Raw genomic sequence first — 21,683 nt, 5'->3', positions numbered from 1 at the left:
TGTAAGAATTGGCTTTTGTAGTCTGGTCTGCCATGTTCCCATGATGCACTGGGCCAGGGACAGACTAATTTGCATACAGCCAGGTTCTGAAACTGGGATGGTGCAATGAGCTAAAAAACGGTGTTGGATCTAGCCCTGATCTCTTGACTGGGTGAGAGTACTCTGCTTAATTCAGAGACTCTGTCCATCACCACCCCTTGTTGTAAATAATTTTGTTCACCCTAAGCGTGGAAGGGTATACTCAGATGTGAGTCCCTTGCTCATTGCACCATCAGGATTCAAGCAAGCCGGGCCGAAGACGCCTGAAATGGCAGAAACCGGTCCCCGGAAGCTTGTTTCCTTCCCAGTGTAAGAATTGGCTTTTGTAGTCTGGTCTGCCCTGTTCCCATGATGCACTGGGCCAGGGACAGACTAATTTGCATACAGCCAGGTTCTGAAACTGGGATGGTGCAATGAGCTAAAAAACGGTGTTGGATCTAGCCCTGATCTCTTGACTGGGTGAGAGTACTCTGCTTAATTCAGAGACTCTGTCCATCACCACCCCTTGTTGTAAATAATTTTGTCCACCCTAAGCGTGGAAGGGTATACTCAGATGTGAGTCCCTTGCTCATTGCACCATCAGGATTCAAGCAAGCCGGGCCGAAGACGCCTGAAATGGCAGAAACCGGTCCCCGGAAGCTTGTTTCCTTCCCAGTGTAAGAATTGGCTTTTGTAGTCTGGTCTGCCCTGTTCCCATGATGCACTGGGCCAGGGACAGACTAATTTGCATACAGCCAGGTTCTGAAACTGGGATGGTGCAATGAGCTAAAAAACGGTGTTGGATCTAGCCCTGATCTCTTGACTGGGTGAGAGTACTCTGCTTAATTCAGAGACTCTGTCCATCACCACCCCTTGTTGTAAATAATTTTGTCCACCCTAAGCGTGGAAGGGTATACTCAGATGTGAGTCCCTTGCTCATTGCACCATCAGGATTCAAGCAAGCCGGGCCGAAGACGCCTGAAATGGCAGAAACCGGTCCCCGGAAGCTTGTTTCCTTCCCAGTGTAAGAATTGGCTTTTGTAGTCTGGTCTGCCCTGTTCCCATGATGCACTGGGCCAGGGACAGACTAATTTGCATACAGCCAGGTTCTGAAACTGGGATGGTGCAATGAGCTAAAAAACGGTGTTGGATCTAGCCCTGATCTCTGACTGGGTGAGAGTACTCTGCTTAATTCAGAGACTCTGTCCATCACCACCCCTTGTTGTAAATAATTTTGTCCACCCTAAGCGTGGAAGGGTATACTCAGATGTGAGTCCCTTGCTCATTGCACCATCAGGATTCAAGCAAGCCGGGCCGAAGACGCCTGAAATGGCAGAAACCGGTCCCCGGAAGCTTGTTTCCTTCCCAGTGTAAGAATTGGCTTTTGTAGTCTGGTCTGCCCTGTTCCCATGATGCACTGGGCCTGGGACAGACTAATTTGCATACAGCCAGGTTCTGAAACTGGGATGGTGCAATGAGCTAAAAAACGGTGTTGGATCTAGCCCTGATCTCTTGACTGGGTGAGAGTACTCTGCTTAATTCAGAGACTCTGTCCATCACCACCCCTTGTTGTAAATAATTTTGTCCACCCTAAGCGTGGAAGGGTATACTCAGATGTGAGTCCCTTGCTCATTGCACCATCAGGATTCAAGCAAGCCGGGCCGAAGACGCCTGAAATGGCAGAAACCGGTCCCCGGAAGCTTGTTTCCTTCCCAGTGTAAGAATTGGCTTTTGTAGTCTGGTCTGCCATTTTCCCATGATGCACTGGGCCAGGGACAGACTAATTTGCATACAGCCAGGTTCTGAAACTGGGATGGTGCAATGAGCTAAAAAACGGTGTTGGATCTAGCCCTGATCTCTTGACTGGGTGAGAGTACTCTGCTTAATTCAGAGACTCTGTCCATCACCACCCCTTGTTGTAAATAATTTTGTTCACCCTAAGCGTGGAAGGGTATACTCAGATGTGAGTCCCTTGCTCATTGCACCATCAGGATTCAAGCAAGCCGGGCCGAAGACGCCTGAAATGGCAGAAACCGGTCCCCGGAAGCTTGTTTCCTTCCCAGTGTAAGAATTGGCTTTTGTAGTCTGGTCTGCCCTGTTCCCATGATGCACTGGGCCAGGGACAGACTAATTTGCATACAGCCAGGTTCTGAAACTGGGATGGTGCAATGAGCTAAAAAACGGTGTTGGATCTAGCCCTGATCTCTTGACTGGGTGAGAGTACTCTGCTTAATTCAGAGACTCTGTCCATCACCACCCCTTGTTGTAAATAATTTTGTCCACCCTAAGCGTGGAAGGGTATACTCAGATGTGAGTCCCTTGCTCATTGCACCATCAGGATTCAAGCAAGCCGGGCCGAAGACGCCTGAAATGGCAGAAACCGGTCCCCGGAAGCTTGTTTCCTTCCCAGTGTAAGAATTGGCTTTTGTAGTCTGGTCTGCCCTGTTCCCATGATGCACTGGGCCAGGGACAGACTAATTTGCATACAGCCAGGTTCTGAAACTGGGATGGTGCAATGAGCTAAAAAACGGTGTTGGATCTAGCCCTGATCTCTTGACTGGGTGAGAGTACTCTGCTTAATTCAGAGACTCTGTCCATCACCACCCCTTGTTGTAAATAATTTTGTCCACCCTAAGCGTGGAAGGGTATACTCAGATGTGAGTCCCTTGCTCATTGCACCATCAGGATTCAAGCAAGCCGGGCCGAAGACGCCTGAAATGGCAGAAACCGGTCCCCGGAAGCTTGTTTCCTTCCCAGTGTAAGAATTGGCTTTTGTAGTCTGGTCTGCCCTGTTCCCATGATGCACTGGGCCAGGGACAGACTAATTTGCATACAGCCAGGTTCTGAAACTGGGATGGTGCAATGAGCTAAAAAACGGTGTTGGATCTAGCCCTGATCTCTTGACTGGGTGAGAGTACTCTGCTTAATTCAGAGACTCTGTCCATCACCACCCCTTGTTGTAAATAATTGTGTCCACACTAAGCGTGGAAGGGTATACTCAGATGTGAGTCCCTTGCTCATTGCACCATCAGGATTCAAGCAAGCCGGGCCGAAGACGCCTGAAATGGCAGAAACCGGTCCCCGGAAGCTTGTTTCCTTCCCAGTGTAAGAATTGGCTTTTGTAGTCTGGTCTGCCCTGTTCCCATGATGCACTGGGCCAGGGACAGACTAATTTGCATACAGCCAGGTTCTGAAACTGGGATGGTGCAATGAGCTAAAAAACGGTGTTGGATCTAGCCCTGATCTCTTGACTGGGTGAGAGTACTCTGCTTAATTCAGAGACTCTGTCCATCACCACCCCTTGTTGTAAATAATTTTGTCCACCCTAAGCGTGGAAGGGTATACTCAGATGTGAGTCCCTTGCTCATTGCACCATCAGGATTCAAGCAAGCCGGGCCGAAGACGCCTGAAATGGCAGAAACCGGTCCCCGGAAGCTTGTTTCCTTCCCAGTGTAAGAATTGGCTTTTGTAGTCTGGTCTGCCCTGTTCCCATGATGCACTGGGCCAGGGACAGACTAATTTGCATACAGCCAGGTTCTGAAACTGGGATGGTGCAATGAGCTAAAAAACGGTGTTGGATCTAGCCCTGATCTCTTGACTGGGTGAGAGTACTCTGCTTAATTCAGAGACTCTGTCCATCACCACCCCTTGTTGTAAATAATTTTGTCTACCCTAAGCGTGGAAGGGTATACTCAGATGTGAGTCCCTTGCTCATGGCACCATCAGGATTCAAGCAAGCCGGGCCGAAGACGCCTGAAATGGCAGAAACCGGTCCCCGGAAGCTTGTTTCCTTCCCAGTGTAAGAATTGGCTTTTGTAGTCTGGTCTGCCCTGTTCCCATGATGCACTGGGCCAGGGACAGACTAATTTGCATACAGCCAGGTTCTGAAACTGGGATGGTGCAATGAGCTAAAAAACGCTGTTGGATCTAGCCCTGATCTCTTGACTGGGTGAGAGTACTCTGCTTAATTCAGAGACTCTGTCCATCACCACCCCTTGTTGTAAATAATTTTGTCCACCCTAAGCGTGGAAGGGTATACTCAGATGTGAGTCCCTTGCTCATTGCACCATCAGGATTCAAGCAAGCCGGGCCGAAGACGCCTGAAATGGCAGAAACCGGTCCCCGGAAGCTTGTTTCCTTCCCAGTGTAAGAATTGGCTTTTGTAGTCTGGTCTGCCATGTTCCCATGATGCACTGGGCCAGGGACAGACTAATTTGCATACAGCCAGGTTCTGAAACTGGGATGGTGCAATGAGCTAAAAAACGGTGTTGGATCTAGCCCTGATCTCTTGACTGGGTGAGAGTACTCTGCTTAATTCAGAGACTCTGTCCATCACCACCCCTTGTTGTAAATAATTTTGTTCACCCTAAGCGTGGAAGGGTATACTCAGATGTGAGTCCCTTGCTCATTGCACCATCAGGATTCAAGCAAGGCGGGCCGAAGACGCCTGAAATGGCAGAAACCGGTCCCCGGAAGCTTGTTTCCTTCCCAGTGTAAGAATTGGCTTTTGTAGTCTGGTCTGCCCTGTTCCCATGATGCACTGGGCCAGGGACAGACTAATTTGCATACAGCCAGGTTCTGAAACTGGGATGGTGCAATGAGCTAAAAAACGGTGTTGGATCTAGCCCTGATCTCTTGACTGGGTGAGAGTACTCTGCTTAATTCAGAGACTCTGTCCATCACCACCCCTTGTTGTAAATAATTTTGTCCACCCTAAGCGTGGAAGGGTATACTCAGATGTGAGTCCCTTGCTCATTGCACCATCAGGATTCAAGCAAGCCGGGCCGAAGACGCCTGAAATGGCAGAAACCGGTCCCCGGAAGCTTGTTTCCTTCCCAGTGTAAGAATTGGCTTTTGTAGTCTGGTCTGCCCTGTTCCCATGATGCACTGGGCCAGGGACAGACTAATTTGCATACAGCCAGGTTCTGAAACTGGGATGGTGCAATGAGTTAAACAACGGTGTTGGATCTAGCCCTGATCTGTTGACTGGGTGAGAGTACTCTGCTTAATTCAGAGACTCTGTCCATCACCACCCCTTGTTGTAAATAATTTTGTCCACCCTAAGCGTGGAAGGGTATACTCAGATGTGAGTCCCTTGCTCATTGCACCATCAGGATTCAAGCAAGCCGGGCCGAAGACGCCTGAAATGGCAGAAACCGGTCCCCGGAAGCTTGTTTCCTTCCCAGTGTAAGAATTGGCTTTTGTAGTCTGGTCTGCCCTGTTCCCATGATGCACTGGGCCAGGGACAGACTAATTTGCATACAGCCAGGTTCTGAAACTGGGATGGTGCAATGAGCTAAAAAACGGTGTTGGATCTAGCCCTGATCTCTTGACTGGGTGAGAGTACTCTGCTTAATTCAGAGACTCTGTCCATCACCACCCCTTGTTGTAAATAATTGTGTCCACCCTAAGCGTGGAAGGGTATACTCAGATGTGAGTCCCTTGCTCATTGCACCATCAGGATTCAAGCAAGCCGGGCCGAAGACGCCTGAAATGGCAGAAACCGGTCCCCGGAAGCTTGTTTCCTTCCCAGTGTAAGAATTGGCTTTTGTAGTCTGGTCTGCCCTGTTCCCATGATGCACTGGGCCAGGGACAGACTAATTTGCATACAGCCAGGTTCTGAAACTGGGATGGTGCAATGAGCTAAAAAACGGTGTTGGATCTAGCCCTGATCTCTTGACTGGGTGAGAGTACTCTGCTTATTTCAGAGACTCTGTCCATCACCACCCCTTGTTGTAAATAATTTTGTCCACCCTAAGCGTGGAAGGGTATACTCAGATGTGAGTCCCTTGCTCATTGCACCATCAGGATTCAAGCAAGCCGGGCCGAAGACGCCTGAAATGGCAGAAACCGGTCCCCGGAAGCTTGTTTCCTTCCCAGTGTAAGAATTGGCTTTTGTAGTCTGGTCTGCCCTGTTCCCATGATGCACTGGGCCAGGGACAGACTAATTTGCATACAGCCAGGTTCTGAAACTGGGATGGTGCAATGAGCTAAAAAACGGTGTTGGATCTAGCCCTGATCTCTTGACTGGGTGAGAGTACTCTGCTTAATTCAGAGACTCTGTCCATCACCACCCCTTGTTGTAAATAATTTTGTGTACCCTAAGCGTGGAAGGGTATACTCAGATGTGAGTCCCTTGCTCATTGCACCATCAGGATTCAAGCAAGCCGGGCCGAAGACGCCTGAAATGGCAGAAACCGGTCCCCGGAAGCTTGTTTCCTTCCCAGTGTAAGAATTGGCTTTTGTAGTCTGGTCTGCCCTGTTCCCATGATGCACTGGGCCAGGGACAGACTAATTTGCATACAGCCAGGTTCTGAAACTGGGATGGTGCAATGAGCTAAAAAACGCTGTTGGATCTAGCCCTGATCTCTTGACTGGGTGAGAGTACTCTCCTTAATTCAGAGACTCTGTCCATCACCACCCCTTGTTGTAAATAATTTTGTCCACCCTAAGCGTGGAAGGGTATACTCAGATGTGAGTCCCTTGCTCATTGCACCATCAGGATTCAAGCAAGCCGGGCCGAAGACGCCTGAAATGGCAGAAACCGGTCCCCGGAAGCTTGTTTCCTTCCCAGTGTAAGAATTGGCTTTTGTAGTCTGGTCTGCCCTGTTCCCATGATGCACTGGGCCAGGGACAGACTAATTTGCATACAGCCAGGTTCTGAAACTGGGATGGTGCAATGAGCTAAAAAACGGTGTTGGATCTAGCCCTGATCTCTTGACTGGGTGAGAGTACTCTGCTTAATTCAGAGACTCTGTCCATCACCACCCCTTGTTGTAAATAATTTTGTCCACCCTAAGCGTGGAAGGGTATACTCAGATGTGAGTCCCTTGCTCATTGCACCATCAGGATTCAAGCAAGCCGGGCCGAAGACGCCTGAAATGGCAGAAACCGGTCCCCGGAAGCTTGTTTCCTTCCCAGTGTAAGAATTGGCTTTTGTAGTCTGGTCTGCCCTGTTCCCATGATGCACTGGGCCAGGGACAGACTAATTTGCATACAGCCAGGTTCTGAAACTGGGATGGTGCAATGAGCTAAAAAACGGTGTTGGATCTAGCCCTGATCTCTTGACTGGGTGAGAGTACTCTGCTTAATTCAGAGACTCTGTCCATCACCACCCCTTGTTGTAAATAATTTTGTCCACCCTAAGCGTGGAAGGGTATACTCAGTTGTGAGTCCCTTGCTCATTGCACCATCAGGATTCAAGCAAGCCGGGCCGAAGACGCCTGAAATGGCAGAAACCGGTCCCCGGAAGCTTGTTTCCTTCCCAGTGTAAGAATTGGCTTTTGTAGTCTGGTCTGCCCTGTTCCCATGATGCACTGGGCCAGGGACAGACTAATTTGCATACAGCCAGGTTCTGAAACTGGGATGGTGCAATGAGCTAAAAAACGGTGTTGGATCTAGCCCTGATCTCTTGACTGGGTGAGAGTACTCTGCTTAATTCAGAGACTCTGTCCATCACCACCCCTTGTTGTAAATAATTTTGTCCACCCTAAGCGTGGAAGGGTATACTCAGATGTGAGTCCCTTGCTCATTGCACCATCAGGATTCAAGCAAGCCGGGCCGAAGACGCCTGAAATGGCAGAAACCGGTCCCCGGAAGCTTGTTTCCTTCCCAGTGTAAGAATTGGCTTTTGTAGTCTGGTCTGCCCTGTTCCCATGATGCACTGGGCCAGGGACAGACTAATTTGCATACAGCCAGGTTCTGAAACTGAGATGGTGCAATGAGCTAAAAAACGGTGTTGGATCTAGCCCTGATCTCTTGACTGGGTGAGAGTACTCTGCTTAATTCAGAGACTCTGTCCATCACCACCCCTTGTTGTAAATAATTTTGTCCACCCTAAGCGTGGAAGGGTATACTCAGATGTGAATCCCTTGCTCATTGCACCATCAGGATTCAAGCAAGCCGGGCCGAAGACGCCTGAAATGGCAGAAACCGGTCCCCGGAAGCTTGTTTCCTTCCCAGTGTAAGAATTGGCTTTTGTAGTCTGGTCTGCCCTGTTCCCATGATGCACTGGGCCAGGGACAGACTAATTTGCATACAGCCAGGTTCTGAAACTGGGATGGTGCAATGAGCTAAAAAACGGTGTTGGATCTAGCCCTGATCTCTGACTGGGTGAGAGTACTCTGCTTAATTCAGAGACTCTGTCCATCACCACCCCTTGTTGTAAATAATTTTGTCCACCCTAAGCGTGGAAGGGTATACTCAGATGTGAGTCCCTTGCTCATTGCACCATCAGGATTCAAGCAAGCCGGGCCGAAGACGCCTGAAATGGCAGAAACCGGTCCCCGGAAGCTTGTTTCCTTCCCAGTGTAAGAATTGGCTTTTGTAGTCTGGTCTGCCCTGTTCCCATGATGCACTGGGCCTGGGACAGACTAATTTGCATACAGCCAGGTTCTGAAACTGGGATGGTGCAATGAGCTAAAAAACGGTGTTGGATCTAGCCCTGATCTCTTGACTGGGTGAGAGTACTCTGCTTAATTCAGAGACTCTGTCCATCACCACCCCTTGTTGTAAATAATTTTGTCCACCCTAAGCGTGGAAGGGTATACTCAGATGTGAGTCCCTTGCTCATTGCACCATCAGGATTCAAGCAAGCCGGGCCGAAGACGCCTGAAATGGCAGAAACCGGTCCCCGGAAGCTTGTTTCCTTCCCAGTGTAAGAATTGGCTTTTGTAGTCTGGTCTGCCCTGTTCCCATGATGCACTGGGCCAGGGACAGACTAATTTGCATACAGCCAGGTTCTGAAACTGGGATGGTGCAATGAGCTAAAAAACGGTGTTGGATCTAGCCCTGATCTCTTGACTGGGTGAGAGTACTCTGCTTAATTCAGAGACTCTGTCCATCACCACCCCTTGTTGTAAATAATTTTGTCCACCCTAAGCGTGGAAGGGTATACTCAGATGTGAGTCCCTTGCTCATTGCACCATCAGGATTCAAGCAAGCCGGGCCGAAGACGCCTGAAATGGCAGAAACCGGTCCCCGGAAGCTTGTTTCCTTCCCAGTGTAAGAATTGGCTTTTGTAGTCTGGTCTGCCATGTTCCCATGATGCACTGGGCCAGGGACAGACTAATTTGCATACAACCAGGTTCTGAGACTGGGATGGTGCAATGAGCTAAAAAACGGTGTTGGATCTAGCCCTGATCTCTTGACTGGGTGAGAGTACTCTGCTTAATTCAGAGACTCTGTCCATCACCACCCCTTGTTGTAAATAATTTTGTTCACCCTAAGCGTGGAAGGGTATACTCAGATGTGAGTCCCTTGCTCATTGCACCATCAGGATTCAAGCAAGCCGGGCCGAAGACGCCTGAAATGGTAGAAACCGGTCCCCGGAAGCTTGTTTCCTTCCCAGTGTAAGAATTGGCTTTTGTAGTCTGGTCTGCCCTGTTCCCATGATGCACTGGGCCAGGGACAGACTAATTTGCATACAGCCAGGTTCTGAAACTGGGATGGTGCAATGAGCTAAAAAACGGTGTTGGATCTAGCCCTGATCTCTTGACTGGGTGAGAGTACTCTGCTTAATTCAGAGACTCTGTCCATCACCACCCCTTGTTGTAAATAATTTTGTCCACCCTAAGCGTGGAAGGGTATACTCAGATGTGAGTCCCTTGCTCATTGCACCATCAGGATTCAAGCAAGCCGGGCCGAAGACGCCTGAAATGGCAGAAACCGGTCCCCGGAAGCTTGTTTCCTTCCCAGTGTAAGAATTGGCTTTTGTAGTCTGGTCTGCCCTGTTCCCATGATGCACTGGGCCAGGGACAGACTAATTTGCATACAGCCAGGTTCTGAAACTGGGATGGTGCAATGAGCTAAAAAACGGTGTTGGATCTAGCCCTGATCTCTTGACTGGGTGAGAGTACTCTGCTTAATTCAGAGACTCTGTCCATCACCACCCCTTGTTGTAAATAATAGAGTTGTTTATCAAGCCTGGCTAATGTGTTACAACAGAGTTTTCGCTTTGGGCCAAACACACGCCACTGCAATGGTATGTTTCTCTTGATAATTAGGTAACTATGGTGTTTGTTCTTCTCTGTCAGCAGCACAGATGGGAGGAGACTGTCGATGGAAAATGTTGTTGTATTGCAGTTCCCTGAACCCTAAAAAACCTGTAGTATTTCTTAATGCTATACCCTTCCATGAACCCTGCAAACCACGTGCTGTCCCGTAATTCAACTATTTCCAGAACCCAAAAGTCCTTACTACCCCTTAACGCTACCCATCCTTGAACCCTAAAAAAACCCTTACAATCCATTAATGATACCCTTCCCAGACCCTTAAAAACACACTTTTTCACTACTTAACACTACTGTCCCTTAACACTAAACAGCCCTTATTACACCTTAATGCTCCCCATTGCTGAACCTTAAAAACTCAGTAGCACCCCATAACACTACCCTTCCCTCAACGTTAAAATCCTTTACTAGCCCATAGCGCTAATCTTTCCAGAATCCTAAAACCACTTAACGCTTCCCTTCCCTGTACCCCACAAACTGTCTGTACCACTTAATGATATCTTTCCATGAACCATACAAACCCCATGCTTTCCCTTAATGCTACCCCTCTCTGGACGCTAAAACCATAACTACCCCTTAACGCTGCCCTTCCTTGAATGCTAAAAAGCTATTTCTATGCCTGAACAATACACATCTCTGAACCCTAAAATTCCTTACAACCCATCAATGCTACACTCTCCTGATCCCCCAAAAAATCTGCTACCCTTTAACGTTACCCTTCCCTAAACCTTAAAAACCCCTTACTGCTCCTTGACGCAAACTTCCTCTCAACCCTAAAAGCACATTTTTTTACTCCCTAATGCTACCCTTTTCTGAACCATTTAAACTTTTACCACCCCTTAACGCCCACTCAGGGACTCTGGCTGTTGAACGTCGGGGGTCTCATGGTGAAATATTGGGAAAAATTGGCAGTCAAGCTACTGATTCCCTGGTAATTCCCTATTTCTAAAGCGACCCTCTGGGACCACTTGTGATCCTTTTGATTTCTAATGCCAATCTCCCGCTACAGTTATCAGTGTCCCCTGTATCGGGAGCTCTGGGGATGGGGTACCAGGCGATATCAGGGACATTGTTATAAAGTCCTTATTGGTGTCAAGCAACATGGAAAAGCTTACCTCCTTAAAGAGTCAGAGGAGTATTTTAGGGCATCACTCGAAGTACTTTCAGGACAGCATTCTGCTGTTTATGTAGAGTGGAGCTGTGATGCATTACCATTTGGAAGAATCGAGCACCTACCCACCAATGGAGTCATTTATAGAACGTTGGATGTTTTGCTGATGCACCACAATTCAGAAATACTGTTACCACAAGCACTTATCATGACTTTGTTGCATGTTTAGAGATAAATGTGCAAGTTTTGTTTCATTATTGGTGAACAGTTAGCATCAGCATTTTGCTTGTGCTCTGGTGTCATTAGGCACCGATTGCAGTATTTTCTCGTGATGCAAAACTAGCGCTAAATGCACTAAAAACCACTTTCCACCCATTTCACCACAATTTACAGCTCCCCACATATTCTATATGACCCCCAAAGAAGTGTGTATGTTAATGACAAACTACACCAAATATTAGTGCATAACTATTCTAATTTGTGTGTAATAATGGTCTACCTAGTTAAGCCAAACTTCCCTTTTTAGGTCTCGCCCTGGAATAGCATCCAAAGGATGCGTCCAGGGTTGTTAGGTCTCGCCCTGGAATAGCATCCAAAGGATGCGTCCAGGGTTGGAGACGTATAGTTAGCTGTCTCGAGGGAAGGACGGACGAGAAGGTGCACAAGTTTGTCCAGGCTGGATTGGTGTGCGCGAACGCGCACGTTCCGTCCTGCGCCGCCCTCCCATACTCCAAGCCTAACGCGCATGCATGCATGCACACAGACAGACACAGACACACACACACACACACACACGCGCGCGCACTCGCACTTACACAGACACGCAGGCACCCAGACAGGCAACCCCCTCCTCCTCCTCCCCCACAGTCACACACGCATACACACAGACTCCAAGACACACGCACGCTCACACACATACACAGGCCGCCGCCGCACGCGCGCCCACACATGCCCCCCTCCCGCCCTCGCAGGCCAGCCACAAAGCGAAGCCCCACTCACCGGCAGCAGGACTCTTCCTCCATACTTCGGCACCGGGGCGCAGGGTAGGCTCCTGCCTGCTCCGGTGCTGCAACCAATCGCGGCTCTTCCGGCTCTTCCGTGGGAGGCGGGGTAGGCTCCCGCCCTCCTACTTCCTGTTTCCGGTTGTCGCGCCGGCCTGCCTGACTTCCTGGTCGCAGGCCGGCAAAGTGACGGCGGTGATTTGCGTTATTTATATTTTAAGTTAGTTATGCATTTTTATATAGCGCGGACTTTACCCGAAGGCGCTATTTATTTATTTATGTATTTTTTTCAATGGGCCTCGCGCGCGGAGCCTCTTGCCTATATCTCTTTCGGGCATACATTTGATGTCAGTGTCCCTTCACCCGCCTCTCAATTCGCAGTCTCGCTATACTGACAGCTTTTGTGTGGGAGGACCCGAGGCCTCGCGGCTTTATATGTTTTTTGTGTGATTAACGCAGAGGCGCCGTCAGAACAATAAACGACTGGATTAACAAAGGCAAGCAGCAGCTGGACACTGGAATTCTCCCGAGGAAGCCCCCTCCCCCGAATATATATTTTTATTTCACGACGCATTATGAGATCCCTGGCTTCCTGGCTTGTATTTCCATGGCAACTGCACAGGGAAGTGTTTGCGCGTCTCGCCAACCTTGTTTTTTATTCAAATGCCCAGATTAAAAAGCTTTCTGGAAGCATCAGCTTTTAATTACGTTGAGTAGCTTTCATTGTAATATGGGGGGCGGGGGCGGGTCACGCAGTTATAATTTGCAGGCTCGAGGGCGAGGCCCGGTACCGTACAGCACGGAGGACGGTATGTACTCCATTGTTAATGTATATTCGCGTGGGGCTCACATTTCATCTTAAATGTGTTGCACAAAGACCCTTATACGTTTAAATAGAGTGGGATTAACCATAGGGAGAAACCACATGTCCATTTGAATCTAGCAACTAGGTGTTTGAATGCATCATTTTATTTTCTGCTTGCTTGAATCGGGTACTCAACGTCACCAAGGAGGGACCCGAGATTCTGAAAACTGATTTATGCAATCTAATACCTCGGCGGGTTACTTATGTTGGTTCAGAATAGTGTGGTTTGTATTTGGGGTTTGTTGCTTAACAAAACCATTTTTCAGGGGATACATTAAAAGTTATACCTGTTATTTTTTAGGGTGCCTTGTAATAAACAATCATTGGCAAAGCCAGCAGGTCTGGCGTTTTGGCCTTGTCAATGCCTGTGTTGTTTTGTCATGTTGTCTTATGATGTTGCGGGAGATGTCAGACCCTCACCGACGTAAAAAAAAGAGCTAAAACCCCCAAAAATGTTTGGTCTCAAAAAGCACACATTGCCAAAGTGGCCCCTGGCACTGAATGATTTAAGGCAATACATTCAGGTTACATTATAATTTGTAGGTGTTGGTTTCAAATGCTCTTTCTGGCAGCATCTTCCAGTTCTATGTTAGTAAATATGATTTGAAACGCTGCAGAGGGTCTTGTCCAACCAATATGTATTTAACAATTTTATTCAGTTTCAAAAGCTGCTATTTACAATAGTTCGATTTCACTTTTCATTAAAAACAATCTTACTGCGGCTAATACAGATCATGCGTACTCTGCATAATTTTAAGAGGTGTGCCAGCGTAAAGTACTCGAACAACAATGACGTCTGTCTTATAAATGTCACAAAAAAAATTTAATATTTCACTTCTGTTCTTGGAGTTTCGTGAAAATACAACACATATTGCATTACAAATGCTATAGGTGTCACATTTGTGAAAGTTAAAACTATTGGCATTGTAAATGACAAAGCTATTACTTTAGCTATTTTCACAACCAACACATAAATTAAAAAAATGTAATTTACAATACCAATGGCTCAAACTTTCCTAATGCGAGACCTATTGGATTGCAAATGCTTGTTAGATCTGGCTTGTATTGTATTGTATCGGTCACTTGTAAAGCTCACCTTCTCCCAAAAGGTATCCTGGCGCTACTGAACATGTGCTCAGGTGAGCCGCGGTTGGACAAAGCGGCCCTGAGTAGACTGATTGAGGCGAGCCAATATATTTCATTCTCTCTAAAAGAATCAAGTTTTGACTATTTTCCTAAATGGCATCAGATCCTCTGACTGTCTGATATTGGTGGGAGGCGTTTTCCAGAGCTTTGCTGCCGCAATGCTAAAACCTGAAGTTGTCTTTCTGAATTTGGACACCTTGACCAAATTGGCTGAGGATGAACGTAAACTCTGGGTGGGGACATACCATGCAAATTTGTACTGCAGGGGTTTGGGTCCAACACCATGCAGAGACTTGAACACTAGGCAGAGATATTTAAACTTTATCCTTTCTGACACTGGAAGCCAGTGTAGCTTTGCCAGCCCCTGTGAGGCGGATGAATGTCTTGGTCTTTAAAGCCTTTTTGTCCACCGTCGTTTGGACCCTCTGCAGTCTTTCAATTAGGTACTTAGGAGACTCGAGCAGCAGTGGATTACAGTAGTCAAGTCTACTCAAGATAACGCTTCTAACTACCAGTGCTCTGGCCTGTGATGGTAACATTGGTAGGATCTTTCGGAGCGCCTTGATGAGAGCAAAGCAACATCCAGCAGTTTTGTTAATCTGGGTTTCAAGGCTCAATTTATCATCGAATATGACTTCTACGTTACGCACCGTCTCTCAATATCTCAGAGGAGTATCGATCGTTAAAGGCCAGAAGTCATCTGGTAGTGGACAGGGAACTTTACCTGCTGCGCAGCACAAGATCTCTGTCTTATTTGCATTAAATTAAAGAGAGTTTTCTCTCAGCCAGCCAGAGGCATCCTTCATACAGGTATGGAAATCTTCCAGTGAGGTGAAATGGTTTCCCTCCAGTGACAGGATGAGCTGTGTGTCATCGGCATCATTAATAAGGCTAACGTTATGAGCTTTATTGTCAGTCAGCAATGGTCTCAAATATATGTTAAATAATATAGGGCTGATAGCAGATCCCTGAGGCACACCCTATGGGTTGTTAGTAAACTCAGATTGGAATGGTGAGAGAGCCACTGCCTGCCGCCTCTTGGATAGATACGATTGAAACCATTTCAATGCTGTACCCGCTATCCCTACGTCCTTGAGCCTGGCCAGAAGTATCTTAGTTAACCGTATCTAAAGCGGCTTGAAAGCACAGCTGTCTGCATGGCATGTTTTTAGCAATTCTTTATAACATACATAGAGTTGGCTTTGTCTCAGCTCTACTCAGAAGGCTGTGACATTTCCACTTTATGCTATCAGCTGGAGATTGGTCACTCCGCCCTACAGGAAGCACTTCCAATAGAATGCACAAGGGATTAATCTTAATCTGAAAAATAAACTCAACTATTCTCCTAGTCCCGTTCAGTTCTTTTTCTCCTGTATGCATGCTACACAGAAAGCAATATTTTTGCTACTTTCCCAGCATTGGCAAAGCTAGTAGGACAGGATAAATAATATATGTGCATACCATGCATGCAAACAGCATTCTTGAATGCCTGTGTTTGTTTGTTGGGACATAAAAGCCAGGGCGTTTGCTTTGCCAATGCTTGTTAGGAATGCCTTTCCAAGCCAGATCTGTTGGCTTTGCCAATGCATGTGTGGGATGTCTTTCTGTTATAGTTAAACATTTTAGGGCGCTTTCACTCAGAGATTGTTCAAGAACCTTGAGAGATGGATTCCTATTTTTTTTTTTTACCATTGTTGAAAATTTCGTCGGTGATCAACTAACTCATTCAAAGACCGTCATCTTTCAAATGGCGCTTCCTTCACGTTGCTGTTTTCTAACTTTTTGCCTTAAATCACTGAACTATAAGTGTAAGAGTTTAATGTAAAAGTGTGTGAAAGCACGTCCACTGTTTCTGAGTAAAATCTGTGCGGATTGTGGGGGATTGTCGCTTTTGGGATGAGGTCGTCTGGTTTGCATATTGTTGGTCCCAGTTTATAATGGTGTAGTGAGCAAAAAAGTGATGGAATGGAATGCTGCCCAGAGCGATTGCAAGTGGTTAAGATTCATTTCAGTCTTCTCTCCATCAGATTCTTATTGTTGTTCACCTATAGAAACGTGTCTAATTTCATACTTTAAAAATCCAAACATGTTAACTAACCAAATAAAATAACATTTGTGTGGGTGACAAAGTAACACAGTTAGGACTCTCTCTCTCTTTCCAAAACAGGAACTTTGGTGTCAGACGGCGACAAACAGAAGGCTGAGTCCAGAGTCCGAGCTCTTGAAGAGGAAATCGAGAAACTGCAGGAGGCACTGTCTAAGGCGAGTAACTAAGAGGTTGAGGGGAGTTGTAGTCTTACCTCAGGGGCGCAGCTTGGTAAGTAAGATTGGGGGGGGGTGATCATGGATGTCATTTAGGGGTCGCCAGAGATCACTGCTGCGACCCCTGGCATGGCCCTTGTGACTTCTGACCCTGCCTTTGCGACCTTAGCGTCAGCAGTGGCAAAATCAGGCTGGAGCAGAAGCAGGTCGTCCTTAAGGACGTCGTGGGGGCTTCACTCACTCTTTTTTTGCCAATTTTTTATTACACTAATAGTGAATACAATTAGATTATTCGTTATTCGTTTAATATTAACTGGAGTACAAATAGCTGGAATATCATTTTCCCCTTGCAACTGAGGGAAGTAAAAAAGAATGCTTCTATATGTATGTACTAGCAGCCCATCCCGACCTTGTCCGGGAGCAATCAGGCTTCAGGGCCCCCGCCCGCCCCGGCCCCCGCCCGCCCCGACATTGTCCGTGGGTCCCCCGGAGTAGCAGCCCGTCCCGACCTTGGCTTCAGGGCCCCCGCCCGCACCGACATTGTCCGTGGGTCCCCTGGAGCCTTACCTCATCCGCCGCACCTCCCCGCGCTCCTGAGTTCACCGGTCCGCCGCTCCTCGCAGCCTGTCCGCAGCTCCTCACCGCTCCTCCCCGCCTGTCCGCCGCTCCTCCCCACGCTCATGTCCGCCGCTCCTTCTCGCGCTCCTGGATGCCGCTCCTCCCCGCGCTCCTGATGTCAGCACGCACGTCGCGGCCGGCGCTACTTCCATGGGACTACTTTTTTTTCTCGTAAATTTTTTAAATAACTTATATTTTTCTTATTTATATAGCCTATGTCCATCTGCACACCCTGACAATTACAACAATGTATCGGGTGTGTGGATTGGCGCTGTGGTTCCCGAGTTTACCCGCCTCAAAGGTTCAAAGTTCTTCCTTTATAATAGTAGTATAGATATTGTGTGCGTGCTTGCAGTTTTGATTGTGTCTGTTATATAAGAGAGTGTGTGTGTGTGTGTGTGAGCATGTGTAGGCAGAGTGTGTGTACGTGTGATTGCATGTGTATGTATAAGCATATGTATGTGTGAGTGAAAGTGAAGGTCAAGGGGCACGCTATCCCTGGCATTTTGGTGAATTGACATCCATCGGTGTAAGCTTCAGATTTTCCAACAGTCACGCTGGCATATATTGTTAAAATAAATGTTACAACAAGCAGGGTGCATGAGAGGGGCTTAAAAGAGGAGGAATGCGCATTGGTAGGGGTCTTAAGTGAGAGAAACCACAATATTGTGTAAAACAAATATTTTTGACGACTTTAAAAATATAGAGAGAGAGGGAAAGAGCGTGTGTGCTTTTTTATATGTGTGTTTGTAAATATTACAAGTGAAATCCGACACCTACCTCCCCATACCTGACTAAAAGCACCAGTACCCAGTACCAAACTATTTACCAGAAAATAGATTCATGGGGGGGGGGGTTACTGGAGGCCAGCCGGTGCTCTGTGGAGATACACAATGTGTGCCCAGGTGAAAGCCTCACCCTTCCCGAAAGGGCGCAGAGTGGTCCCTAAATGTGGGACAAGATCTTTGCTTCCTAAAGCAACCCTACCAGGTGCAGCAGAACACACTGCACACTCTTAATTGTGCAGAACACTCCCTTTTGGGCTGGGCCTTTGGGTGCAGTGGAGCGGACGGACTTTGCTTGCCAGTCCCCACCTGTGGACTTGTTAGTCCACCCCGAAAGCAATCCCGACTCCACCCTGTGGAAATGTGGAGCTTACCTGAGGTGAAACTAATATGGTGTTGGGGATGAGCAACCTTACTGCAGCGATCCATGAAACCACCGCTACATATTAAGTACACTAATCGAAGGAAGACCCCTTCCCTGGTAATGTATTTTCTAGGTGGATTGGCAGGTTTAATGGTATTACTTCTTTGAACCAATACGATCACCGCTTAGAGCTCATTTATAATCTGAACTGCTGCATGGGAGTTCAGAGAGGAAGCCGGAGTGCTGATGCAATAGTGACACCCAGTGGTCCACTAGTGTATAGCATTGATACAGTCTCCAGAGTCGCTAGTGCAGCCGTGACACTTGATAGCCACACACGCATTACACAGAGGCCAGCTCAACGGTGCCACCCAGTGATCAGTAAGTATCACAGTAGCATTGGATAAAACCCCCAAGGAAGCAGACGCCAGTGACACAGAACCAGAATGTCACATCGCAAAAGTAGGAAAAACATACGCAAAGGTCACTGAGTTTCACGCGAGCTGTGCTTTCTATTGAAAATCTGAGCTAATATGATTCTTTTAGTGCACTAGAAAGTTTGTTTTGAACAACATCTGTGTGAAAACTACGCAAAAAATGCACTCAATTACTCGTGGCACGCCGTTTAAGAATGCTTGTGGCAGAAAGCTAATTCAGTATTCAGTAGGTACTTTCATAAAAGATGCCAGTGGGTTATCAGCAGCAACTAACAAGCACGAGACAAAACCATGCAAGTGTGTATGAAAATGGGGAATCTCTGCAGACTGTGTCTTGGACAATAACCAGGAACTCCAGGAGATAGTATATTTGCTCGCACCTAATCTTGAACGGTGCAGACAGCAGTGCAGCTGAGCTCAGTGTATGGAGGATTCTGCAGTGACAGTGGGTGACCCCTCGCATTGTGTCATTGGTGATTCATTGTGGGAGAAGACTGTCATTAATGGGAACACACAGTGGCCTTTCACAGTAGTATATGTAAGTCCTGAATAGAGCAGACAGCAGTGATGTGATGTTATGCTGATTTGTATAGTGCACTAATCACCCGATAGCTTGGGCATGGTGTGTAGGTGTGTAGTGCCTGAGGTGCTTATATGAAGAGCCAGGTCTTCAGCTTCTTGCGGAACTCAGTATGTGAGGTGGGGACTCTGATGTGTTGAGGGACGGCGTTCCATGTCTTGGGTGCGATGTAGGAGAATGAGCGACCTCCAGTTTTGCTTTTGCGGATGCAGGGTGTGTATGCACGTGAGGCAGACGGTAGGTGTCTGGTGAGTTGGTGAAAGTGTATGCAGCTGTTCAGGTATTCTGCTTCTGTTTGGTGTAAAGCTTTGTATGTGTGCGTGAGAAGTTTGAATTGACTGCTTGTGAATGGGGAGCAAGTGAATCTTCCTGAGGTGTGGTGTAGTGTGGTGTGAGAGGCTGAGCATGAGTCTTGCACCTGCATCTGGATGGAGTCTGTGTAGGAGTTGTTTCGAGACTCCGGCTTAGAGAGCTTTACCAAAGTCCAGCATGCTGGTGAGGAGTACTTGTGTGATGGTCCATCTGGTGATCTGAGGCAACTATTTGAAGATCTTTGCCATCATGTTGAGGTTGTCATCTAGGAGGATCCCTAGATTTCCTGCGTGGTCTCTGGGTTTTGGTCCTAGCTCAGACGGCCACCAGGTGTTATCCCATGGAGAGGTCTTGTTGCCAAATACCAGTTCTTCTGTCTTTCTTGAGTTGAGCTTCAGGCAGTTGGTTTGCATCCAATCTGCTACCGTGGTCATGCAGTTGGTGAAGGTGGTTCTGGTGGTGTTTGTCTTGTCCATCAGGGAGAGGATACATTGAGTGTCACTGGAGTGGGAGATGACAGTGATGTCTTGTGATCAGACGATGTTGGAAAGCTGTGTCGTATATGTTGAAAAGAGTGGGGCTGAGGGACGATCCCGGTGGGACACCGCATATCAGTTCCTTGGTTTCTGATTTGAGGGATGAGAGCCTGAACCTTTGGGTTCTTCCCATGAGGAAGGAACATATCCTTTTGAGAGTGGATCCTTGTATGCCAATCTTGTGGACTCTTCTGATGAGGTTGATGTGGGAGACAGTGTTGAAGGCTGTGGAGAGGTCGAGCAGGACAAGGGCATCTGTTTCTCTTCAGTCCAGGATGTTTTGAATGTCGTCAGTGGCCGTGATGAGTGCTCTTTCGGTGCTATGGTTCTTTCTGAATACTGATTGTGTGTTAGTCTAGAAGATGGTGAAGTTCAAGGTGGGTTATGAGTTATTTGTTAATGGTCTTCTCAATTACTTTGGCTGGCTAGGAGAGAAGGGAGATTGGTCGGAAGTTGCTCAGTTGATAGTGGTCAGCTATGAGCTTCTTGAGGAGGGCATTGGTTTCTGCAAGATTTCATTCATCCAGGAAAGTGGCAGACGTAATGGAGGTATTGATAATGTATGTGGGTCATGGTAGTGCTGAATGGTGATGTTCACGGCTGTAGATCTGGTGGGTGCATGGGTCTTTTGAGGCTCCTAACTAAGTGGATGGTCCGCTTGATTGCCGCTGTGTCATTTCTGGAGAGGGTTAGCCATTCTACCAGAAGGCATTCTTGCTTGGTGGTCGGTAGGTTACCAATGTACCCTGGAGTTGGGTTGGTGTGTGAAGTTGCTGTAGATGTTTGTGATTTTGCTGGGGATGAAGTTGGATGTGGTGGTTGTTGAGAGAGGATGAGGTGAAATTCTTGACGATCAAGAAGATCTCCTTGCAACTGTTGGAGCTTCCTTTGATGTGGTCCACTAGTGCTATTTTGTTGCTGTCTCTAATTTGCTGGTGATAGTCTGGGTGCAGCCTGGTAGGTAGTTCAGTTAGTGGTGTCGTGGCTGCCTCTCCATTTTCTTTCCAGCTGTTTACAGTGCTGTTTGTTGTCTTGGAGGTCTTCTGTGTACCAGCTGGCCTACTTGTTTGATCTACTATGCATGTTGGGTTTGATGGGTGTGAGGGAATCTGCGCAATTCTTGATCCAGTTATTAAAGTTGTTGATGTCCTTGTCGAGGTTGTCTGTAGTATTCAAACAATTAGTGCCTCACCCATCTATCAACATCCATGTATAAGGCAGACCGGGTAGAGAAATACATTTTCAGTGCTACCTGGAATATGTCTAATAACATAAATCCACAAGTCTGGATGTGTTCTTTACCAATATAAAATATCACACAGGACCAGATCATTCACCCAAAGAAAAGTGTGAGAGATAGAGAGAGTACCTCACGGTAGAACAACCCGAGGGGGTTCCCGGTTAGTGATTGCCGGTATACCCGCTTCTCATCATTGGCAACTCTCTCTATTATGAAAAGACAAACGTGCACTCAACAGAAGAGTAGTGCGGACGTGAGAATAGTGAAGGAAAAACACAAATAGTGACCAACGTATCAAAACACTGATACCTGTTAAAAGTGTACACAGACACGTAACAGAACCCCAAACAAACCACACCAAAAACGAATAAATTGTGTAGTGGTGCTTTGCTTGCTGA

General features: G+C 47.3%; 1 protein-coding gene across 4 annotated transcripts in view; it reads left to right on the top strand.

The window, feature by feature from the left end:
- LOC144768867 (uncharacterized) overlaps window positions 1-21,683 on the top strand; it is a 209,452-nt gene that overhangs the window by 122,328 nt on the left and 65,441 nt on the right. For all 4 annotated transcript variants that reach the window (XR_013598647.1, XR_013598646.1, XM_078652875.1 and 1 more), the window contains exon 4: window positions 16,319-16,413. Coding sequence is in view for 2 of the 4 variants with exons in the window: in XM_078652875.1 (XP_078509001.1) it covers window positions 16,319-16,413 (95 nt within the window). In the remaining 2 variants the exon portion in view is untranslated. The remainder of the gene's footprint in view (window positions 1-16,318; window positions 16,414-21,683) is intronic.

This window comes from Lissotriton helveticus, chromosome 7 (genome assembly GCF_964261635.1).
Source record: "Lissotriton helveticus chromosome 7, aLisHel1.1, whole genome shotgun sequence".
In the NCBI taxonomy this organism is placed as follows: domain Eukaryota; kingdom Metazoa; phylum Chordata; class Amphibia; order Caudata; family Salamandridae; genus Lissotriton; species Lissotriton helveticus.
Note: the sequence above shows the minus strand (reverse complement) of the source record. Positions and strands in the feature narration are given on the sequence as shown.